Below are 21,640 nucleotides of genomic sequence, written 5' to 3' on the forward strand. Positions count from 1 at the left end.
TACATGTACTTCTTTAGAACAAAATCCTCAAGGCAATGAAGAAAGCAAAGCAATGTACCCAGCTGCCAAATGTCCAGCTACGTTCCGGCTCCCGTCAACACTTTTAACGAGCCTCAACCCTATTTTCTAACCCTCGGTGAACGTTAAACGATCGGGAGGTGGAACACGCGCGACGGTTCCCTCGCGTTCAACGAACCGACGACGACTGGCAGCTGCAGGATTCTCAAGGACCTTCTCTGCCTTCTTTTTTCAGCGACTCGAGCCCTCCTTGACCTCGTGCCTCCCGTTTTCTTCCTCGCCAGGGCATTACCATAAGCGGCAACCGATTTCCAAGCAGCCGAAAGAAATAAACGGCCACCTACCAACGAAACTCACGGAACATGAGAATACATGCGAATTCCTTCTTCCCCTTGACTTCCAAGAAACAATCAAGAGTCGGTCAAAACACATCTACTGCAATACGTAATTTCGCAGATTCGAACGATTCTCGGCAAAATGAAGAATAAATGAAGACAGAAAGGAGTTCGTGTTTTTTTCTTCCATCCTACTCTAAATTTCTCCACATTCCTTGCCTTCCATTCTGATCATTTATCCGATACGAAGGTTGCAGTTTGCTTTGGCCTTACTTTTCGTCCTAGCGTTAAAGGCGATACACAGGAGTGATACGGCGCTGGTAATTGCGATAGGATCGCCCGATTAAGACGTTAATTATCGAAAGATTGACCGGCCGTTCGTTTTATCCCGTTCGCGTGGAAGAGGTGGGTTAATTAACTCGTGCCACGACCAAAGTAGCCGGGGTATTGCGCCTGGTAAAAACCGTCCAAGGATTAATCATGACCCGGTAAGACGAGCTGTTCACCTGCGAGCGTCGCTGAAACCTCGCAAACGACTCACGGAACTCGCTTAAATCGCGGGGGTAGTGCACTTCTTTGCATGCCAGAAGACTGGCAAAGCCAGTCGCCGGCCTGATTTCTACCATCGCTAATGAAAGAGAATCTCTAATGCGGTCGATTGCCACGTTGATCGCCCGCGTGCATCCCGATTACATTTTCTACGCCCGCTCGATCTTTCACGTTCTCACTTCCGCATAATCCAGCGATGAATATCGTAATCTTTTTTTGAAGCTTGCGCGAGAGTTCGATAACTCTTGTTCGAGATATATCGGTCGTCTTCGAATGTAGATTTGAATAAATCTAGGTCCGAGTATATAGCAAAGTTTCCATAGAACTGCAAATTGGAAAAATTTTATAGACAGTGATTCAAACACAGTGAATTTACTATCAACATTATGTAATCACGCTACTGTAATTTTTTCAAGCTTATATAGAATTCGAAAGTAGATTTTAGTCGCTAAAATATGAACGTCTTGGAATGTAGATTATTCAAGTCCAAATCTACAGCAGATACTGACTAAAAAACACGAAAAATCATTCGAAAATTTTTGTAGCCGAGTTAAGTCAAATGTAGCATATTGGAACATGAACTCACTGTTGGTATTACGCAATCTCACTATCTGCGATTACGAATTTGCATAGAATCGACTAATCACGCGCTCTTAGATTTGTCTGTCACAGCACAATGACCGATGCCTTCCGGATTCCAAACGGTGCGCAACAACGGAATGATCGAATGTATCATTGTATTATAGTTGAATCGACTGTATCGTACAGCTGAGCAATAATTCAGATAAATGAACATCTACCGCAACTTGTGCATTTCCAACAACTGTCTGAAACCTAACCTCGAAATAAGCCTCGACCACTGTTTGCTTGGAAAAATATTCATTTCCATTGCGTCATTCCTATTAGCGTTTACGAGGCGATCGATTAAGAGCTCGAAGCCTGAAATATAGGGCGGTTTAATGTTTTGACGGTAGTTTGGACGTCGTCGTGGCGAACGAGCGTATCGGCTAATCGGTATTAATGAGATAATAATGTCGGGCTGCAATCGTACGTGCAATTGAACGAGCCTCGATAATCCAATTGGACTTTACACCAATTGGACGTTTCCCATGGAAGCGTGGCCGATCGTTTAATCGACGCCACCGTGTATACATCGTCGTGGTTTTGTTTCCACGACCGGACGCCTGAATTCATGGCGCGATAGTAATCTACTGGCTGCTGGTTAATTGCTTAATTAGGTCAGCCGGGCAAAAACTAAGAATCGGATCGTCAACCATTCTCTGGGAACGTACAAATTGTGTCAGGCGAAATATCGTCTCGCGTGCTTCGTTTTATCGAAATTCCACGCGTAATCTCGACAAACGAAAAACAAGAGTATACGACCCAACGGTCGGTGGCTCTTGATACATTGAAAACAACTCCATAATGAAAACTATGCTACATTTCCTTCTTTTATTTTCCTCGATCGTTTGTCTAAGCTTCCAACAGCCTAGTTTTGCCACAAAGCGTAGCAGAACGCGCTAAATTTTAATATGCAACAGGTTAAGCGTTCATTTTTCCGAAAATCCGCGCACGTGCGAATTTGATCCACTCTGTTGGTTTCCAGGTAACGAGATCCCATATAAATCCAGTAATTCCTCATCAAGCTCAGCTGACCTAGAATCAAACATCACCCAGCCACGAGAATACAATGCCACTATAGTGAAGGGGTTGCTCTACCCCATCCCGATTTCTCGATTGAGTTCAATCGGATGTGCAAGCCCGAGCGCCGATAGTCTCTCCCGAACAATGATGTGCATTTAATTGTACGCCTCTAGGAACACGCACATCACGCCTGAATGCACGTACACGGATAGAATTACACACATTTGCACGAGAAACTGAAAAACGAAGAATTAATAGTGCGAATTAGCGGTATCTGATATGAAATTCGAACGTCTGTCACATTTTGAATTTACAACTCGCGACCGAATGAAATATATTATTAGGAGAAGAGTGCACGGATCCCAAATTCCATGAATTTCGAAATACGACGCAGTGCAATGCGCGAAAGTGCTAACTCAACCCTTGGCGCGCGTATATGAGAGAATCCAGTCCGTTGATACGTCCCGGGAGAGTTTCAGAAGATATTCGACGTTCCTGTGCCAGTGTCCTATCGCTACTCCCGAGATTTACACTCGAGAAGAATATATATATATATATATATATATATCGAGATTTCGTCGATCCCCGTATAGTGAAGGTAAAACTCCACCTCGGCCAGCAAAGAATTTTAGTACTTCGAGCACCATCACAAAGTTTCACGCTCTTGTAAAAATCTTCTGCAATCTCGAAATACGTATATTTTATATTTAACATATATTTTAATTTCAAATCGAAAACACAGGAAAGAAGCTGGACAATCAGTCGAAGAATCTAAATGAAATTCGAGCAGTTGGGAAAGAATTTTCTAATTCTAGAGGAACTCTGCGTAGCTTCCTGCATTAACGGGAACTTGAAGGGATCAGGAATTTGCCAGGTATTTGGAAGAACATTTTGAAACGAAAGGAGAAGAAGCCTGATAAGCTGTTCGAAGATTTTCGTTCAGGCTCACGGCATTTCACTGGCTGTTTCGAGGCGAATCAAACTGACCGTCGCGTCATACGGCTTCTCTCGTTCACCGGGTTACATCGGCATTTTCTGAATCGTCGACCCTGGTCACGTCCATTCATGCCTCAAATTCGATGGCCTTTGAAACGGTTTGACGGACGAGAGGAAATCGATAACAGGATCAGAGCTACTTACCGCGACTTGTTGACTGTTGGTGGGACTAGGGCTCGGACTGGGCGTTGAATTCGGGGTTGAAATTTCGCCTGACGTGGGAGATACCGAGCCTGTGGTAACGGGGCCAACTGTTGGAAACGCTCGTGCCGGATCCGCTTGCCATTGCTTATGGATTTGCTGCGAGGTATCCCGGAATCTAGCTCCCTACGGATCAAAACGTATCGAATCGTTCAAATTTAACGTAACGTTTAAATATATACGAAACATACACGTAGAAACGAAATAGAAAATAGAGAAGTCTGTAAATAAATAAAATTAAAACACTAAATATATTTTATATCGATCAATATTTAATTAATATCAATACGTTTAATATTGAATATATCGAGTGTACTGGATGTACACATGAAAAATTAAGTGTATTACGCATTGAATATATTTTCAATGCTATAATGAATTAAAATTTATTGAATCTCGCCTACGTACGTTAATTCGTCAGTCAGATTACCTTTCGATTGAACTGAGGAATTCAATTTCGGTTTCAATAAATTAATTTCAAATAAATTGAGAAATTGATTTACGAAATTCAAATTCAACGTAGATGCGTACTATATTTTGCTTCAGCCGTGGCAGAATACACGGTAGCCATTAGGCTTACCGTAAGGGCTTAAAAGTGTCATTAAGAATGACGAGTGGCAAACACGCAAATCCTCGAGGAATCAGACCGAGGAATCGTTTACGCACACCTTTGTCCGCGGTAAATCGTACGATGACACACTTCGATCAGTCGCGGATACTTGCTTTATCTTCCTCTCTTCCCGTTATCATCCTCTTCCTTTTTTTTTTCACCAGCATATCCTTTTCTTCCTTTTAATTTATGCAGTCGTAACCGAATAGAGGAGACCACCTATGCTGAATGAATCATCTTAACAAAAGGAATCTTTAAATAAGCGAAAACGGCACATCGCGATGCTTGAAGCTTCAAAGACGTTTAAAGTAGCCGGATGAGTGGACTTTCATGATTTATACGTCAGTTTCGACAAATATGAAGATTTCTAATTTCCTGAAACTTAATGATAAACAATTGACTCTATTCACTTTGCTTTTCAACAATATTTTCTTCTTCTAGAAAAAAATACTACTTTGGAAGTTTATGTTTTATGGCAAATTATGTTTTAAGGCAAAGCCTTTGAGTAGTAAAATTTCGAACCTAATTACACGCTTGTTGGACATACCACGGAATTTCGTTCGCTCGCACGAGAGAGTTAAAGCGATGTTGATGAGAATAAATTAAAATCAAATGAAATAGAGGCAAAATAGTTTTTCCAACTATGTTCGCGGTAACGTGAATTTGCATAGATATCTCCAACACGCTGATAATCATGTTTCAATCTCCACGAAAGTCTACGTTAATTCTATCCAAGCCCTACACGTTTTAGATAACTGTGAAAAAAAAGGAGTCTCAAACAACTTATTTCAACAGATTTGATACATCTATCGTTAAGGAAACACGCAGGTAACACATTTTACAGCTTGCACGGAAGTTTGAAGATTTTAACTAGCAAAGATCGCGTGTGACGGTGCAGTATGACCAAAAAGAGTCTCACCACGATAATTGTAGCTACGCAATAACTTGCCATAATACCGATTAGCATAGGAGTATAATGGCATGCATAAATGGACGTGTACGACGCTGCTTGGTGTACTAAAAAAAGAAAAAAAGGACTAAAAAGACAAGCGCTCGTTCCTTTCTCGAAGGAGGTTGTGAACTGGGATATTTTTCCGTGGCTAGAGTCGAAGGATCGAAAGCGACGAGAAGAAATCCCTTGGTGCCTCGAAATTAATTCCACGACGAATGAGGATAATTCAAACGGGCCGCGGCGCTGCGTTTACCCTTAAAATTACGAGCACAATGCGCGCAATTTCTTCCATCGCGCGGTGGTTAATTGCGCGTGGAATTGCACTCGACGAAAGAAAGAATCGCAGCCGTTGTTGTGCTTCTCCGCCGGCTTAAACACACACCATACGATTCAATCTTCTCTAAAATTCTTTCTGTCCTTTCCCACCTTTCTTTCCCTTTCTTCCTTTCTTCCATTTTCGTTCTTCTCCTTTTCTGAACAAAGGTGACTCGAAACACGCGAGGTTTTGGCAAAGAGAAATAAATGTTTGTGTTTTTCTCTCTTTTTTTTTTTTTATTCAGAATAAACATGTCTTTTCATCGAACTGCCACGCGTGCGTTTTATTAATTAATCCGTTTAAAAATCTAATCTTTACGCTTGTTTTTCACGAGTTCGTTCTGCCAGACTCTCTCGTGCCGCGAACGATCAATCTTCCGTCGCAGTTGTGAAAATGAGCACGATCTCCAAACAGAGATAAATTCCACCGTTTGAACCACGTTTCGCGCGTAGAAACGACGTCGTAAATCTCTCTGCGGATGAAATTTCGAAAGATTCCAAGTTCAAGCATCGAGATTTTCCTCCGATTAAACAGATCGGAGAATTTGTTCTCCAATTTTCTGGCTCGATCGCACGAACCAGAGCATAAAGTTGATTGTTCCGCGATTAATGTGTCTCGGGTAAGATTATTTTCCCGTGCGAGAGTTTTAATTCATTTGTGAATCAGAAATGAAAATGTTTTAATTCGCGGCTCTTTCGGGGAGGGAAGCAAGCGTTCTTCTCGCCATAATTCTTCCAACTCTATCCATTTATTACAAAATTCGTTCTCTCTTGTTACCCCAATTAATCTCGTTTATTTTACGATTAAATTTAACTCTCGAATTAGAAAGAAACTGCAATCCTCCGAACACACTTCCGTGCATGATAGCACCTACGAGGTATTAAATAAAAAAAAAAAAAAACCTGTTTCAAAAGTACGTTTGCGTTGACTTAACACCTTTGCTACGTGTAACTCGACAACGACTCGCATGCAACGAGGCGCATTTATCTTCCTCCGAGATATTGTTCGAGCGCGAACAAACGTAGGGATTAGAGAGTAACGAGTGGCCGTGATCGAACGCCCTGGTCTCCGCAAACGAACCTCTGCAACGTCGAGTGATCCAGCACGATCGAGATCGACGGATATACGTTCGCGGACTGTCCGGTATCGATCCCGTGGATCGTCGGGGGTTGCTTACCGGAATATACCGGTACATCGCGTTTACACCGGCCACGATTGCCTACCGTGTAAATAAAGGCGTGGTTTTAATTAAGCGACAAGGAAGTAACACAACCGACGGTACAACACGTAACAATTACGTAACGACGAAATATAATCACGTAAGAGGGTACGTCTTAGACCATGTTGGATTGTGATCCAACCTTTCAGATCTTCTGGGCCTCAATTGGCCAACAAAAATTTGTCGAGGGCCGATAAATATTTTTTTTTTTTCTTTTTTTATGAGTTCAACGTAACCTACATTCCTTACGAGGATATTAAAACAACTTTTATAGTGAAACGATAGGGATGAAGACTAGCCTCAAATTTAGGGATGCGAAACATATTTTTGTTGTCAAATATCTCGGAAATTATTAAAGATACAATTTTTGTGTAAATTGAGCAAATTAATGTTTCTTAATGCAACAAACCTTCTGTTTAAACAATACATTTAAAAAACTATATTTTTTTATACGTTTTTCCAAGTAAAATGTTGATAAATTTTCTTGAATATTTGTCTATGAAAACTATACATTCGAACACAAGCTCTGCGATGCATGGTGCATCACCGTAGATAATCGTCGACGAACAAAACGAATGATAATTAAGGTACTCCGACAGATTACGGTTTCCCCATTCGAGAGTATATTCCAACTATTCCGCGATACAGAAAATGTTTATCTTAATTGCATAGATTAATAGAGTGCAGCGAGAAAGAGGGCGCCGGTTCCAAGAAAGCTCCTCCCGGCTGGTCCGACGAAAGTTATCGCAACTTACAAAGTAGTGTCGTTACGGTTCGTTGATAACGTTAAGATCGCGCCAAGTTAAATTAGAGCGAGTTGAGATAGATGCGCGCGATAGTTGCTGACAGATAAACGCGACGTGCCCAAGCGTGGACTGTGAGCCTCGTTTTCAAGTCGAATCCCCGATATACGGACAGAACGCATGTACCAATCATTTTCCAAAGATTGTCGAATAGCTTGTCGCGCTGCTTCGCGAGTTTCGAATAATTCACGAATTTCGTTAATTTCAATCCAAAGTCCGTCTCGCTCGTTCAAACAACAAAACACATCGGTAGAACAGAGTCCAACTGCAGAGTCATCGACGCAAAAGTGCACTACCAACTGCATGTTAAACCAATTCTATCCTCATTGCATACAGCACGTAACCACTTGTGCGCTCGACTCGAATATAAAGTTGCGCGTATGTACGTACGCGGCACTCGGCGTAGCTCGGCGCGCAATTACGTTCAAACGTTAACAGATTCGACGAAGTTCACGCCGGTGAAAAAAAAAAAAAAAAAAAAATTAATCGTCTCTACGATCCAGGCTGTCGCGTGGACTGCGTTTAAGCAACAGCCAGCGCAGAGATCGTCCGTGTGATGGAACGACGCAGAAAAGACCAGTCGGGAAGCTTCTCGTTCAGCTGCACAAAGCGTCAACACACGCGCGGTTCAATCAATTTCCCTGTTGCCCGTAAGCCACTCCAGCGTGTTTCTCCGCGCACGCACGCACGTGTTTGCGTAGTTGCGCTGCGCGAACAGGAATTACGTGATAGATAACGGTTGATCGCGCAGCGTGATCCCAATGGTCAGATATCGACGTTGATAGAGGAAAACACGCGAGGGCCAGATGGAAGAAAATACGAAACGATCTTTCGAACGGGGCCAACGTTTGACGCGATCGCCCCCGCACCATACGTTCCATTCAGTTTCTCTAATTAATTTCAGAGAAATCAGAAATCGGCGTGTAGTCGATACGTCACCGGAGTTTTCGTTTCGTTCCACATTGTATCTCGATGGTTATTAATTGCGGTCAGATTGAAAAGGAATAGAAAAAGAGAGAGGTGCCGAAGATATGGAGTCAATTAGCCGGTATGTCGCGCTTCGGAAAAGGCAGATACAAGATCCCGATAGGGAAATACGAGCTTATCGAAGTCCACGTGGAACTTGACAGCAACGCGAGGCGAGGCGAGGCGAGGCGTTCCGTCGGAACGGAATATAATTACGGAACGTTTAAACCGAGATTGATTAATGATCGTGGCCGATCTCTAGCGCGCGATCGAGCTGGTCTCTCTGGCGCGGGGAAAAACACCCGAGGTAGAAATTATCTATCTACGACGCGCTTCAGCCTAGTTCCGGTTGAAACATCAATTTGCATTCTCTCGATGACGTGCGCGCTGGCCGCCACGTGACTTAATGGCCGGCCGCAAAAACAGCGTGACCTCAAGAGTGTGATATAGCGGCGTGCTATTCAGGTTTATGGTTCGCGGTTACTCTTTCCCAGCTGGCTGCAAATCTTTTCATTACACGCCGGCCAATTTTCTCTGTCTTCGTAGATAAGGCTAGAAAACTGTTTCAACTGTGCAACCCGCAGCTACAATAGTTCCGAGGGAATTGTGTCTAAAACAAACCGTGATCGACTAGCGCGGAAGCCGTTTTCTCAACAATACCTCGCTAAAGAGATCTTCCAGCTCCTTTCGTGACAGCTTCGCCTTCATCCCGCGAGCATTCTTCTTCAAAACGTCAAACTTGCCCAGAAGTCGACCGGATTACGTACTCGGCCCGCGGCGAGTCTTGAATCGAGTTCTTTATAAGCCTCTCGCCGTTCGTTCTCCTTCTCTCCTCCTCTTCTTTTTCTCTTCGTGTCGCTGTCCTCCCCTCTCGTTTCTTTCAGACTACGCAAACACGTCGACAACGCGACGAAAGGTCGCGAGCGAACGACAAAGGTGTCGCACGATCCGGCCGCGGTTTCGGTCGCATACGACCGACATACTCGGGTCGAGCGGTCTCGCGCCACTGGCTCTCCCTTCTCTCCTCGATCCCGGCGATACTGGCTTGGCAATTAACGAAACGCCGCATCGACGATGCGGGACGCGTCACGGCGCGGATTCTGCAAAACGAAATCGACGGATATGACCAATCGTCGCCGAGCGATGAAATGAAACGAATGCGAACGCGTGGAATTATAACGAACGTCCTTGACGGACGTCAGGGGGGAGAGTGGGGCGACTCGCCGAGGCACCGTTGCATCGCGACTTCTCTCGCTCCTCTCGTCCGCGATTCCACGCCCTAAATTCGCGTGACTTGGCGCAGATAGGCCAGCAGGTCCTTTCCGAAAGCGATATCGATTCGCCGCGCGTCCTCTTTCGCCGCGAAAACCGCCGCTTTTACCCGTCCCGATGAAAATACTCTGACGAAGCACGAACTAGTCGAGTGGCTGGTACGAGCAGTACGTACGAGTAGTTTGGTGATCTGCAGATTTTACGTCGACGCGACGGGATTGCTGGGACTCGAGATGAGGATCGGCGATCGATGCGGGGAAAAAAGTGAAATTTTCGGAGAATGTCAGACGCGAGGAATGGATGAATTTTGGCGTCCAGATGTTTAGAAATTTCCACGACGAGATCGAGGAGATGAAGGGAAAAGAATACGGGAATTTCTCATGAATGCCTATATTCGTAATGTGTAATTAAATTCCTATTGTATACCGGCAGAGGGGGAAGGGGATATTTGAATGCCTTCGAATGCGACGAATTACAAAGGGCGAGGATGAAACGATAATCTCTCGATTATGCGCGTAACCCTATTGCCGTGGAAGAACGACGTGTTCGGGAATTCGACAAGAGTTTAATTAAACTGGATCAAGCCCACGCCGAGGAATTTCAAGCGTTCGATTCGATTCGATTCGATCTGCCATTTGGAGACCCCGTCAGCCTTCGAGCTCACAGCTGGTCTCCCAACGCCCACGCGAAATTACAAGCCTCTGCTTTTCTCTCTCTCTCTCTCTCTCTCTCTATCTCTCCCCCCGTCCTTTTTTACTTCGTTCGACCGGTAACTTCCGTCCGTGGCATCTCGTGTTTCACGCTGGTACTGGATTTCGATCGGCCAGTCATTGATACCGAGGGAGAAGGAGGGGGGCGTGTAATAAAACGTGTACGGTTTCCCAACGACATCGGAGAAATCGGTGCGATCCCCGAGTTCTCACGAGCTCGAGCCAACCGATTCTCCGGTTTGCAGATTCTTATCCGGTCCGCTTAGCACATATTTTCCGCGATTAATTCGTTAATCCGTCTCGTAAATTCAACGATCTGCTCGCACCGAACACGAATGAGCAAACGATCGAACGAAGCAGCGTCGCGCGTTGCTACGAGAACGAAGGAAAGAAATCTGTCCCGGGAATCCGTGGAATTTCTGATCAGCCGGCGCGCTTCAAGGGAGAACTTCCAGCCGTGGCCAGACGATGTTGCTCCGCCAACATCCGGCGCCGTCTCTAGCTTGCACGGAGGAGCTGTTTCATTTTGCAGTTTCGTAGTTTCAATGTTTTTGTTTCGTTCAGATCGGTAGATCGTTTGGCGGTATTTCTATTTGTCACAGCACACTGTTCGAAGGAAACGTTTGAAGTGAACATTTTACGTTACTTCGATACTGGAAACGAGAGACTTTTTTTTGAAAATTCACTATTTTCTCTAGAGTTGATTACGATTTCTGGTAAATTTTATAGTTAATCTTCGTTTACAAACTCAACTGAAATTCTCGTTTCTCGACTTCGGACTGGTTTGAAGAAAACTTCGATCATGATTCGAATTACGTTTCTCAATTTTCCCCAAACGATCAAGATAAAATACGTTTCCAAAGAAGAAAGGAAAATCGCTATCTACCAATCACGTGATCGTTAGACTGTCAAATACCTCGATGGGCTCCAAATGTCTCGTATCGGACGTTTTGCTCGCGAAATCACTTCGAGTTTCACATCCCGAAACATCGACAAAAAGAAAAAGAGGAAAAAAAGAAAAAATCAGCGTTGCAAGTGTGAATGGCTCATGTCCAACGACGAGAACTCTCGATCGGTCTTTCGATCGGTCGTCTTTTAACGGGCGGCGTGTACACGTGAGACGCGCAGGAGGATCCATGTGAGAACGAAGCCGGACATAGCTCGAGGGAGGATAAACGACCTCTCGCTCGGCCAAGATCGAGATTGCACCGGCGGGTTGAAAAGCTCGCGAGATCTCGTGTACGGTTCTAATTTAACCGTTGGACGCCGTTTGTTCTCGGTGACAACGGCTTTGTCCCGTCTCTGCAAGAAATTCAGGTTACCCGGGTCGACGCGCGGTCTCCTCTTCTCTCTCTCTCTCTTTTTTGCTCTCTTCCTCTCTCTCTTCTCTCTCTCTCTCTCTCTCTCTCTCTCTCTTTCTCCGAGAGTCAGCAAGCAAGCCGATCGGTCGGCTTCGTTCCGCGATACTACGCTGGCTTCACCTGCGCGCGCGCGCCTTGCGTGCCGTAACCCGTTTCTCACGACGTTATCGCGCCGCACCGCGGGCACCCACGTTTCCCGCGATAAAACAATATCGCCGAAGTCGTTTTTAACGAGGCAACACAGCGGCACAACTTTTATTCCGCTGTCGTCGATTCGTTGCGAAATCGACGCGGGCCCCGCCGCGCCGCCGCGAGGAACAATCGCGCACTGTTTCGTAACATGCGCGCCGCGAGCATCTGCACGCGTCGTGCGGTGAATAAACATTTAAAACCGGTGGAAGGTGCATGTGCAGCACGGTACGCTGGCTGCCGCTGAAAGGAGAATCAAACGTTTCCTCGACGAACGAGCCTCCGCCTTCGTGAAACGCGCGTATCTGCTTCAGCCATTTTTAACGCTGCGATTGGCAATTTCGACGAAGAGATCGGAAACTATCGTGCAAACGAGTGCGATATGAGATCTCTAAAATTTTCTAGAAATTTTCCAAGAACGTCGTCTGACGTATGCGCGTGCACAGCTTCGCGAAAGTTTGCAGAAACTTGTGGAAACTTGTGTGTTTCAGATATGTTGCATGTGGCACGATTATCGCGATCACGTTTGACGTAGAGTTTGAAACAACCTGGAACACGTATACGGTAGTTGCGAGATGCACTTCTCAGAAATCGCATAATCGTTCAAACGATCCGCCTATCTCGATCAGTCTTGAAAGTTTTTAACGTCAATGGTAGACGAAAATGTGTTAGATTCGATTTCGCTCTTCGATTCGATTTAGAATCTGCAAATCGTCGACTATTATACTTGATTCGATACTTTTTTATAGGCTGCTCCTTAATGCCATGTGTATGAAATCAGCGATCAACATCGAGCGAACGAGTCGTTCGGTGTTCTTCTGTTGCGAAGCGCGAACGATCGAAGCAACGTTTAATCTCCCAACGAGTCTCCGACAGAAAAGCTCGATCACGCTGAATTCACGATCGAGACCGCGAGGATTGCAAATTAGTCAGGCAGATTGCGACAGCGTACTTTAGCCCGCGAGAAGTGACTAAGCCGATCTCGAATCGAGTCGGCAAGCGAATCCACGCCACTTTCGACAACGTGTATCTTATCGAAAATTCGAATCTTTCCTTGACAATGGTCGATCAGGAGAGGAAGAAGAGAGAAGAAACAAAGCGCGACTTTGCTTCGTCGGAGTGACTCATCGCTGAACTCCCGATACCGAACGACAAGACGATCGGCGGGACGTTTTAGCCTGAGCGGCCGCGAAAAAACACGCGAAATCTCGAGCGAGGTTTCTCACTTGGACGGAACCGCGCGGACTACGTGCTCTCGCATGTACCCGCGTACCACGACTGGCGAGTACTCGCGGAGAGAACTCGTGGCGCGCCACGATCCGCTTCGCCAGAGCACACGCTCTCTCGCACGAGCACGACGATGTTCCTTGTAAATATTTATTCATCGCTCCGGGAGATAGATCCGTACCAAACGATCTCGTACGTACAGATATCGCAGAGCCTCGCGGAGAAGTTCGCAGCCACCTTTAGTCCTCGCAACGCTCGGACGGAGTCCGAGGATAATAAAATCGAGTCGCTTTTTATTTACGAGAGGGATGCTTGGCGATCGACTAACGACGCAGCTGATTCAGAGGTCGACCGATGGATCGATTTAATCGAATTGAAAGCTCCTCCGGAATATGTGTTCGATTCGAACCGTCATCACGCTCCCCCTCTCTCTCTCTCTCTCTATCGGCGGTGTCTCTTTTCAAGCACCGTAATTCGATTACCGCGAAAGCTCGTGAAAGCAAACGAGCCTCCCGTGTTTCGAACAAGCGTAATTCGATTCGAAACGAAGGAGGAGGCGGAGGGTACTTTTTTTCCTATCGACAGCGAGAGAGGATTAACAGTTCACAAGTACTGCGTCAACAGTCACTCGCGTGACGTAACGAGTCGATGTCGCATCGAAGAAAACCACGAGCACGACACGTCGGAGATTTTCGAAGGGGAACGACGAGTCGACAAAGTGGCCACACATACACACACACATACACATACACGCGGTTATGTGGAACTGGCAATTTTCCGGTGCCACGGAAATGCCCGCAGCCTCGAGACAACCTCTCACGCGACGAACGTGCGCTTGCACGTATGCGCGTACCGCAACTGGCCGACCGTGCGGCGATCGCGCGGAACAAGAAGCTAGACCGTGTGTCGCATGTGCCCGTTCCCCTGGTACACGGCGGCGGCCCTCCTCGCTCCAACGACCTCTTTGTCGTGGATCAGTTCGTCGTGAATGCAGATCGCGCGGCTGTGTATCTCCTCCTCGTCGTGTTCCTCGCGAGGGAATCAGAAATTGAACCAGGGCTCCGTGACCGGTGAGGCGGCTGAACCCGTTCTCCGACTGGCGACTTCGCCGCTGGCTCCGCCGTTTTTTTTCACGAGGAAACGATCGATCGTTATAAAGGACAGTTTTTGCGAGAGAATTTTGCTTTCCTTCCACTGCTCTATCGGATCGCGGCCAGTGTTGTTGCCAATTTTTCACCCTCGCTGCGAACTCTAAAATATAAAGTACGGTCTCTGAGTCTCGGTTTCCAGATGCTCGTTTCTCGTCTCGTCAGATTTCGATGGAAATTAACGTTGGTACGAACTGGTGTTAAAACTTTGTAATTTCGGAATATCTCGAAATTTAGTAGATTTACAACGACGCACTATGAGATTCGTGTAATTTTTCTCAACACTTAGCTATCGACTGTAGTCAAGTCTGTTGCGTGCTCCCTACCGGCTTATAATTAGTGGAATGAACACACGTAGGTCGCTAGTACCGGCCCCCTCTTAGACAGTCGTTAGTCGTGCGACAACGTACGTACATACTTATTTCTAAATCTTTACAGGCTTAAATAATTAAAAAATTTATTCATAAAATTGAAATTTACACTTTCAAATTCTTTTAACATTTGATAGCGCGTGAAACAGCCACCCGTGTGTAATGGAACACTAGTTTAATTTCCAGAAATTTGATTGTTCTGATTATTTGGTAAAGTGTCAAAATTCTCAACTCGCGCAATCGTGTCGACTTTTTAACGTGTTCGTTGTTCTATAAAGGATAAATATTCGACGTGGAAGACCGTCCCCCGGATTCTAACCGTCGAGGACCGCTGCCGAGTTCCTCTTTATCGTCACAAGTTATCGCGGCAATTCCCGCAAATATTGTCACTCGGTGCGTTCACGAGGAGGAAGAGAGGCTGGATCGTTGGAACGTCGTCGAGAGGCTTGAGAGTGGGGACCGGACTATAAACTGCAGCAGGAGTTCCTGCAGTCGCGGCGATGCGGACCGAACGCCCGCTGTGCTTGCGTAACCAATCGGACCTTGTGCTTGGCGGCAAGAATTATGAACTTGCAGACGAGAAATTGGTTCGGCTCTCGGCTCGAGTTCGTCCCCCGTGCATGAATATTTCACTCGTACGCTCTGTCCTCGATATGTCCAGTTTCTTTCGCCGTCTATCTTCTTCTCCTTGGAAATACAATTTATAGGTTGCCTCAACCACTGTCGATCGAACGACTATGAATTAATTTTAATTTTTTCGTTCCAAGCAGTCTGCGTCACGAAACGAACTAACAAAAGAACTTTACATATGTTGCACTCTGAACTCTGGTATTTCGTTGTAATCGGTTGGCAGGAAAAATTGATTTGCTTCAAACGTTACTTAGACATTCGTGGGCGATGGAGAAATATTTCTGGAGTACCTTTTCCATTCCACACACACACACACACACACACACACACACACACACACACAGTTTCGCTTCAAATATTCAAAGAGACTGACTCATTTATGAGTTGATCGAACGGCTTGTTCAAATATTCAAAATATTTTCGCCGTTTGCCTTCAAAAGTTCACATTTCTAGAGATCTAACGGCGAACTTGTTGAAATCTGAAAGCCATTTGACCGAAATTCATCAGCGCGTGGGGTTCGATTTCTGCAGATCGAGCAATTTCAAACTGCACCGCGTTCCGCTTTGAATCGGCTGTCACTGTGGATTGATGTAACAACCGGTTCTTGGATAACTCGCCGCGCTGCCAATGAAAGAGAACGTAATGCGTTATTAGCGTCTTGGCGGACGCTTTAACAATCGGCCTTCGGAGAAACGGAAATTACGATAACACCAATAACCGAGTAATCAGGATCAGGCGGAGTTTACCAGGGATCGTTCGAGTGCGCGTATGCACGTGCGAATATTAAACGATGTTGTTTCATCGTGGCAAGCCATCTCTTATCGGTGCTTTTAACCATTTTTCATCCTTTCGTAGCGTATAAAACGTAACGTGCAGATAACCACGTCGAAGTAACGCTGCGCCAAGATTCGCGTATAATATCGTCAAAACTCGCGTAATGTGGTCAACTTCATTTGCAGTAACCAGAAAATTCTGTAAAGCTCTTATAACAGCGTTACTGGTCGAATGAAATTTTGCGCTGTTAATAACATAGTACGTGGTACAGTACGCGACCAGCAGTCCGTATAATGTAATTTTCAGCCAGGTATTATGCCAGACTCGAATGTATCTTCCCACGTACATTTTCAAATGCAATTAACTTTTTAACCCAGGGATTATTGAAACTTCTTTTTTCGCGAATCGCGTTCCTCGTTCGTTATTAATTTAGCCATTTATATTAGACGGTTGTCTTCCACTGGTAATCTTCTGTCGTGAAACTTGTTTGTCAAGCTGGATATTAAGTCAGCGGGTTTAATGGATGTCGCGTTCGATCGTTTCAACTTTTACCTTTACGTAGACAAGTGGTAAATTTAACGTCTGCCATCTGATATTTCTGATCAAACCTTTTGTATCCTTCGAGGTCTCAAAATTAATTCAAAGTTCTATGAAAATCTTTTTTATATCGTCTGCCAGCAATTTATTTACGATTATTATCACTTCAAATAAAATGATATAGCATTGGAAATAATCATTCAAATGGTATTTTGGTAACACGAAATTTTGTTGACTAAATTTTTCTAACATGTGATATCGTTTCAATTTAGAGCAATCAACGTGTACTGCGGGTTTGCTAGAACAAGTATAACCTACAGGATGCATAGTTTCAATCTCTGGCAAAATAATATCTTCTGCCATTTTTTAAACTTTTTTAAGAAGCAATAAGAAGTCCAGTTGATGTCAATTGACTCGGGACTGCCTTCAGAAATGTTTTCTTCTGAAATTCTTTCCTCGTTGTTATAGCTAATAGTCTAGCTATTACAGCTAATAGTTATTACAGTCACTCTAGGCGTTTGTTTAGATATTATACTATTATACATCGCATCATACAATACCAAATACGTTCGTTACGATTATAAGGCCGCCATGTTACTTTATTTTAATGATTTAACATTTAATTATAAAAGTATTTTTTATATTAGTAAAAAAGGTCTAATCCTAGTCTAATATTTAATTTTCATATATTTCATACATTATATAAATAATGTAAATTTCACCTATAATTATTAATTTTTATATAAAATTATTTTATCTTAATAAAGTTTATTAATTATTAACTCATAATACAAGTTTAATCGCTATTGCTGGCTCTTTAATTTATAATTATTAATTTTAATTCCCTTATTTAATTTTCATTAATTAATAATAAAGAATGTTTTATTAATTTTATTTTACTAATAAATTTAATATTTAATTTCAATAAATTATATATAAAATATTAATTTAATTAATAACCCAACCATAATTATATTTTTATATTTATATAAAAATTAAATAAAATTTTATATAATTTATATAAAATAAATTTAGAATATTAAAATATATAAAAATTAAATATTAAATTTATTAGTAAAGTAAAATTAATAAAAATTATTCATTATTTATTAATTTATGAAAATTAAATAATTATAAATTAATATAGATAAAATTTAAATTATTTATACAATATAAATTTATATATTAAATATATGAAAATTTAAATATTATATTATAGTTAATGAGGGATTGGTATATATGATACTAATTTAATATAAAATATTTTATAATTAAATATTGATCATTAAAATAAGTAATATAGCAAATCATAAAATTACTGACTAAATTTAAGTATGACGTTCCCTGAGAAGGGACAGTCGAGTCCAAAGGATTAATCCGCGAAAATTTCAACACGCCAGGCAGCTTTTTCTCGAAGATTCCTCCGAAGTTGATCGCGGCGTGGTATTCATCGAGGGAACTGGTCGGAGGAGAGTACCACGTCGACCAGAGGAAGGTGGGCACGACACCCACGTGCATCGACCAGACCACGTACATACAGGATATTCCAGCGTGGTCGCAAGCGGGAAAGGGCTCCATTCGCGCGACCCACGCGCCTCTGTAACCCGTCTGATACTCCGACTGGTAATGCACGGTCGTTTGCACGAGGAGAACGAGTCCCTTTCTGACTGTGCCGACACGTGTAAACACCAAGCTCGGGGGAGGATCGGTCCTCAAAGGAGGCAAGACACACATCATCGAGAGCCATCCTTCCTTCCTTCCTTCCTCCTTCGGGGGAGCCGAGCGTCGTCCATCCGAGCGCAAGGACGCGGCACAATGGAGTCATAAGGAAGTCGCCACTGAGTTATGAGACATTGTCCACCGACCTGTCTTTCCGGCGTAATTGCATGCCAATCCGATGGTACGCGTAGTGCAATTTGTTTTTCATCGGCCGGGTTTGCATTCGTCGCGTTGTTCCATTGTTCGATTGAAACTCCCGACGGTAATTAAAGTCCGAAAACGAATATCCTCGATTATTGTTTTCATCGGTGGATGATCGGCGAATGGACAATTGGCAGGCGCGGATGACTCGCGCGTGAATTTTAATTCGTATTTCGACGCGCTGCATCGTTGCCAACTGGAGAAACCGTAGATCCCTCGGGCGACGAAGTCGAATTGCACGAAGAAAAACGCGTTCGTGACTTCTGTTTCATTCTCGAGGCGTATATTATCGTGCGGCTCGTTATCGCTCATCGTAAAGTCGAGTAGTAGCTTTTCCACGACGAACGTTATCGCGAGAGCGACGCGTTCGCTGTTTGTACGCGTGTGCACGTTATTGCCGCTTGGATTTTAACACTGGCAGTGCTGCTCATTTCGCAAACGTGCTTCCGAAAATAACTCGCGAGCAATTTCAACTTCGATTTCATTAAGAAAAAAGAAAAAAATACAAACTCCTTGCCGCAAGCAAGCACACTCCTTGTGTCGAACGGCGAATCGAAAGAGCGATTTATCAGACTTTATTTCCAAGTAGAACCAGATGATAGACGTCCGACAATGCGCGTTTTTCATGCCCGCTATCGTAACGCGTATTCCCATCGAACGATAGGAGAGACTCAAGAGAAGAAACTCAAAACGTCGAGGAACACTGTGTGCCTTGCTTTTACACACACCCACGTGGGTGGCGTTTTAAAGTGGGTGGCTGGTTGATCGGCGGAGAGCCGAAGTACCGAAGCTGAAGTGTTCGAGGCCAAGTGTCGCGAACGAAGCTAGACGAGACCGTAATCTTTTCGTTTCCCATTCTGTCCTGACCTTCGAGACGACGCGACGAGGTGAACAGCCTGATCTTGAACAGCCTGGCTGTGGTCGATCGAGAATAGCTCTCGAACGTTTCGCAGGGCCGAGAGATTATTTGTCCGAGCGAATCCCATGGCCCGTTCGAGCGATCTCCCGACCGTACTAAACACTCGATAGCTTCGCGTGTTAGAATTCAATTTTTTTTATCGTCGCGATAAATATTTTTATTTAGAAAATTCCGAGAAACTGACGCGTTTATAAACCGAAGGCAACCAAGGCAACAAGAGATCTTTTTTAATCGTTCTCCCCGGCTAAGCTTCTTCCGATCGATCCAGATCGTTTACCTCAGCACCGCTCGAACAAACGAGCGACAATGTCCGATCGACCTTAGCAACTAGCCGATAAAGCTCGTGCCCGTTTAATCGTTGGTCAAAGCCTCTCTTCTCGGTCAATTACGGGATCTGTCTTGGTCGAATAAAGAATGAATGAATTCTCCGTCGAGACACGGTACGCGCGCGGCCCCCTTATCTTCGCGGTAGTACGATCTAAGCTATCCTGTGTTTACTCTCGATAAGGCCTCGATCGATAACGGGGATTACACAAGTTTCTACGTCTCTACTGACCCACATACGCGACATCGTCTATGCAAATGGCAAGAAAACCAAAGAGAAAAAAAAAAAAAAGACAGGAAAGATCCCTCTTGGGAATCGGTTCAACGTTGCAAGGGGCAACGTTTCAGGAGAGTTTCAGAGGACGATCCCACGAATACTCGAGAAACGATCGAACGTAATCGATCGAGAGAGACTCCCTGACCCAATTCTACGTCGTGAATAATAACGAGAGGCCGGATCACCTTTGAGTTACGACTTTCTTCGGCCGCATCTCGAGCGTTTTACGCGTTAACCCACTTCGACTGGCGCGGCGTTCTGCGCGCTCCGCCCGGCCGATCGTGTGTTTGTTCTTCTTCGCTTTGCTCTCTTTCGGGCTCTCCTCAGAGGGTTTATCGAGCGTGCATGCGTTCCTCTCTCTGGCACTCGTCGCGGCCCCAGCGGCGGCATTTTTTTCCGGCACCTCGGCCCCGTGCATGCGCCCGCCGCAATAAGAAAAGAACCGACGCGAGTTCGATCGCAGTCGACTGACTTTGACTCGGAGTCGAGTGTGTCGGTCGTCGTTTCGAGAGCGCGAGAAAGAGCAGGCCACTTCGTTCTCCCCTGTCTGGTTTGTCACGATCGATCAATTATACGCGCCACAGGTTGTGCACACTTCGCGCACACACCGCGAACTGTCATATTTTTATAACGTATCGACGACCCGACAGTACTCACTTTGCCACGTTTCGATCTCTCGAACGAAGCGATCTCTCTGTTTTCTCTTTTCCTTTGTTCTGGATTTTTTTTTTTTTTTTCTTTAGAAGTCGACTCCTAAAATACTCTTGTACTCTTACTGCTCCGTGTACGTATCTGTGCGTGTCTCTCGATGTGTGTTCGTTTCCTTTTCTTTCACTACTGGTGTCTACTCGCTGCCTCTCTTCTTCCTTTGGAATTCCTTTTCTGGTATTCCCTTTGCTGCTTTCTTTCCCGGCTTTAGTTCGCCGCTAGTCCTTCGCAACTAGAATTCCTTTCCTTCCTCCTCCCTCCAATCTGAGGAATTCCTTTTCCTCCCTTGTAAGCAGTTGCTGCGTTAATCGAAGCCACCGTTTAATGCTTCAGCTCGAGACTGCTTGAGCTGTCAACTCACAGACCGTGACCAAACATTTCACGTCGTCGAACAGAGGGATTCTGTCCCTCGTGCACAAGGAAAATTCGAATTTTTTCCAAAATGTTTTCTCCTGACCACCAAAGTCTTCCAACATTCGTTCACTTTTTTTCTTCGCGGAATACTGTCGAATACATTCCGTTGTGAACGACGCGTAATATCGACGCGGCAGAGGCCTCCTCTGAGATCTAGAGAAGAGGCCTGACAAGAAGAAGAAAGAAGGAGAGCGGAGGGATGAGAGGTGAGGCCAGGCTGCTGGAGGTTGTTCGCCGATGTTATGGTAG

At 44.6% G+C, this 21,640-nt stretch overlaps 1 protein-coding gene across 9 annotated transcripts in view; it reads right to left on the reverse strand.

Moving 5' to 3' along the window:
* Positions 1 to 21,640, reverse strand: part of LOC122531154 (tensin-1) — a 174,341-nt gene that overhangs the window by 69,772 nt on the left and 82,929 nt on the right. For 7 of the 9 annotated variants that reach the window (XR_006307208.1, XM_043658830.1, XM_043658831.1 and 4 more), the window contains one exon: positions 3,687 to 3,869. Coding sequence is in view for 8 of the 9 variants with exons in the window: in XM_043658830.1 (XP_043514765.1) it covers positions 3,687 to 3,869 (183 nt within the window). In the remaining variant the exon portion in view is untranslated. Of the gene's footprint in view, positions 1 to 3,686; positions 3,870 to 9,269; positions 13,442 to 21,640 lie in introns of those variants that run through there. The other 2 variants (XM_043658832.1, XM_043658837.1) reach the window with 2 other exon arrangements.

This window comes from Frieseomelitta varia, unplaced genomic scaffold (genome assembly GCF_011392965.1).
Source record: "Frieseomelitta varia isolate USP_RPSP 00005682 unplaced genomic scaffold, Fvar_1.2 scaffold_379, whole genome shotgun sequence".
Classification (NCBI taxonomy): domain Eukaryota; kingdom Metazoa; phylum Arthropoda; class Insecta; order Hymenoptera; family Apidae; genus Frieseomelitta; species Frieseomelitta varia.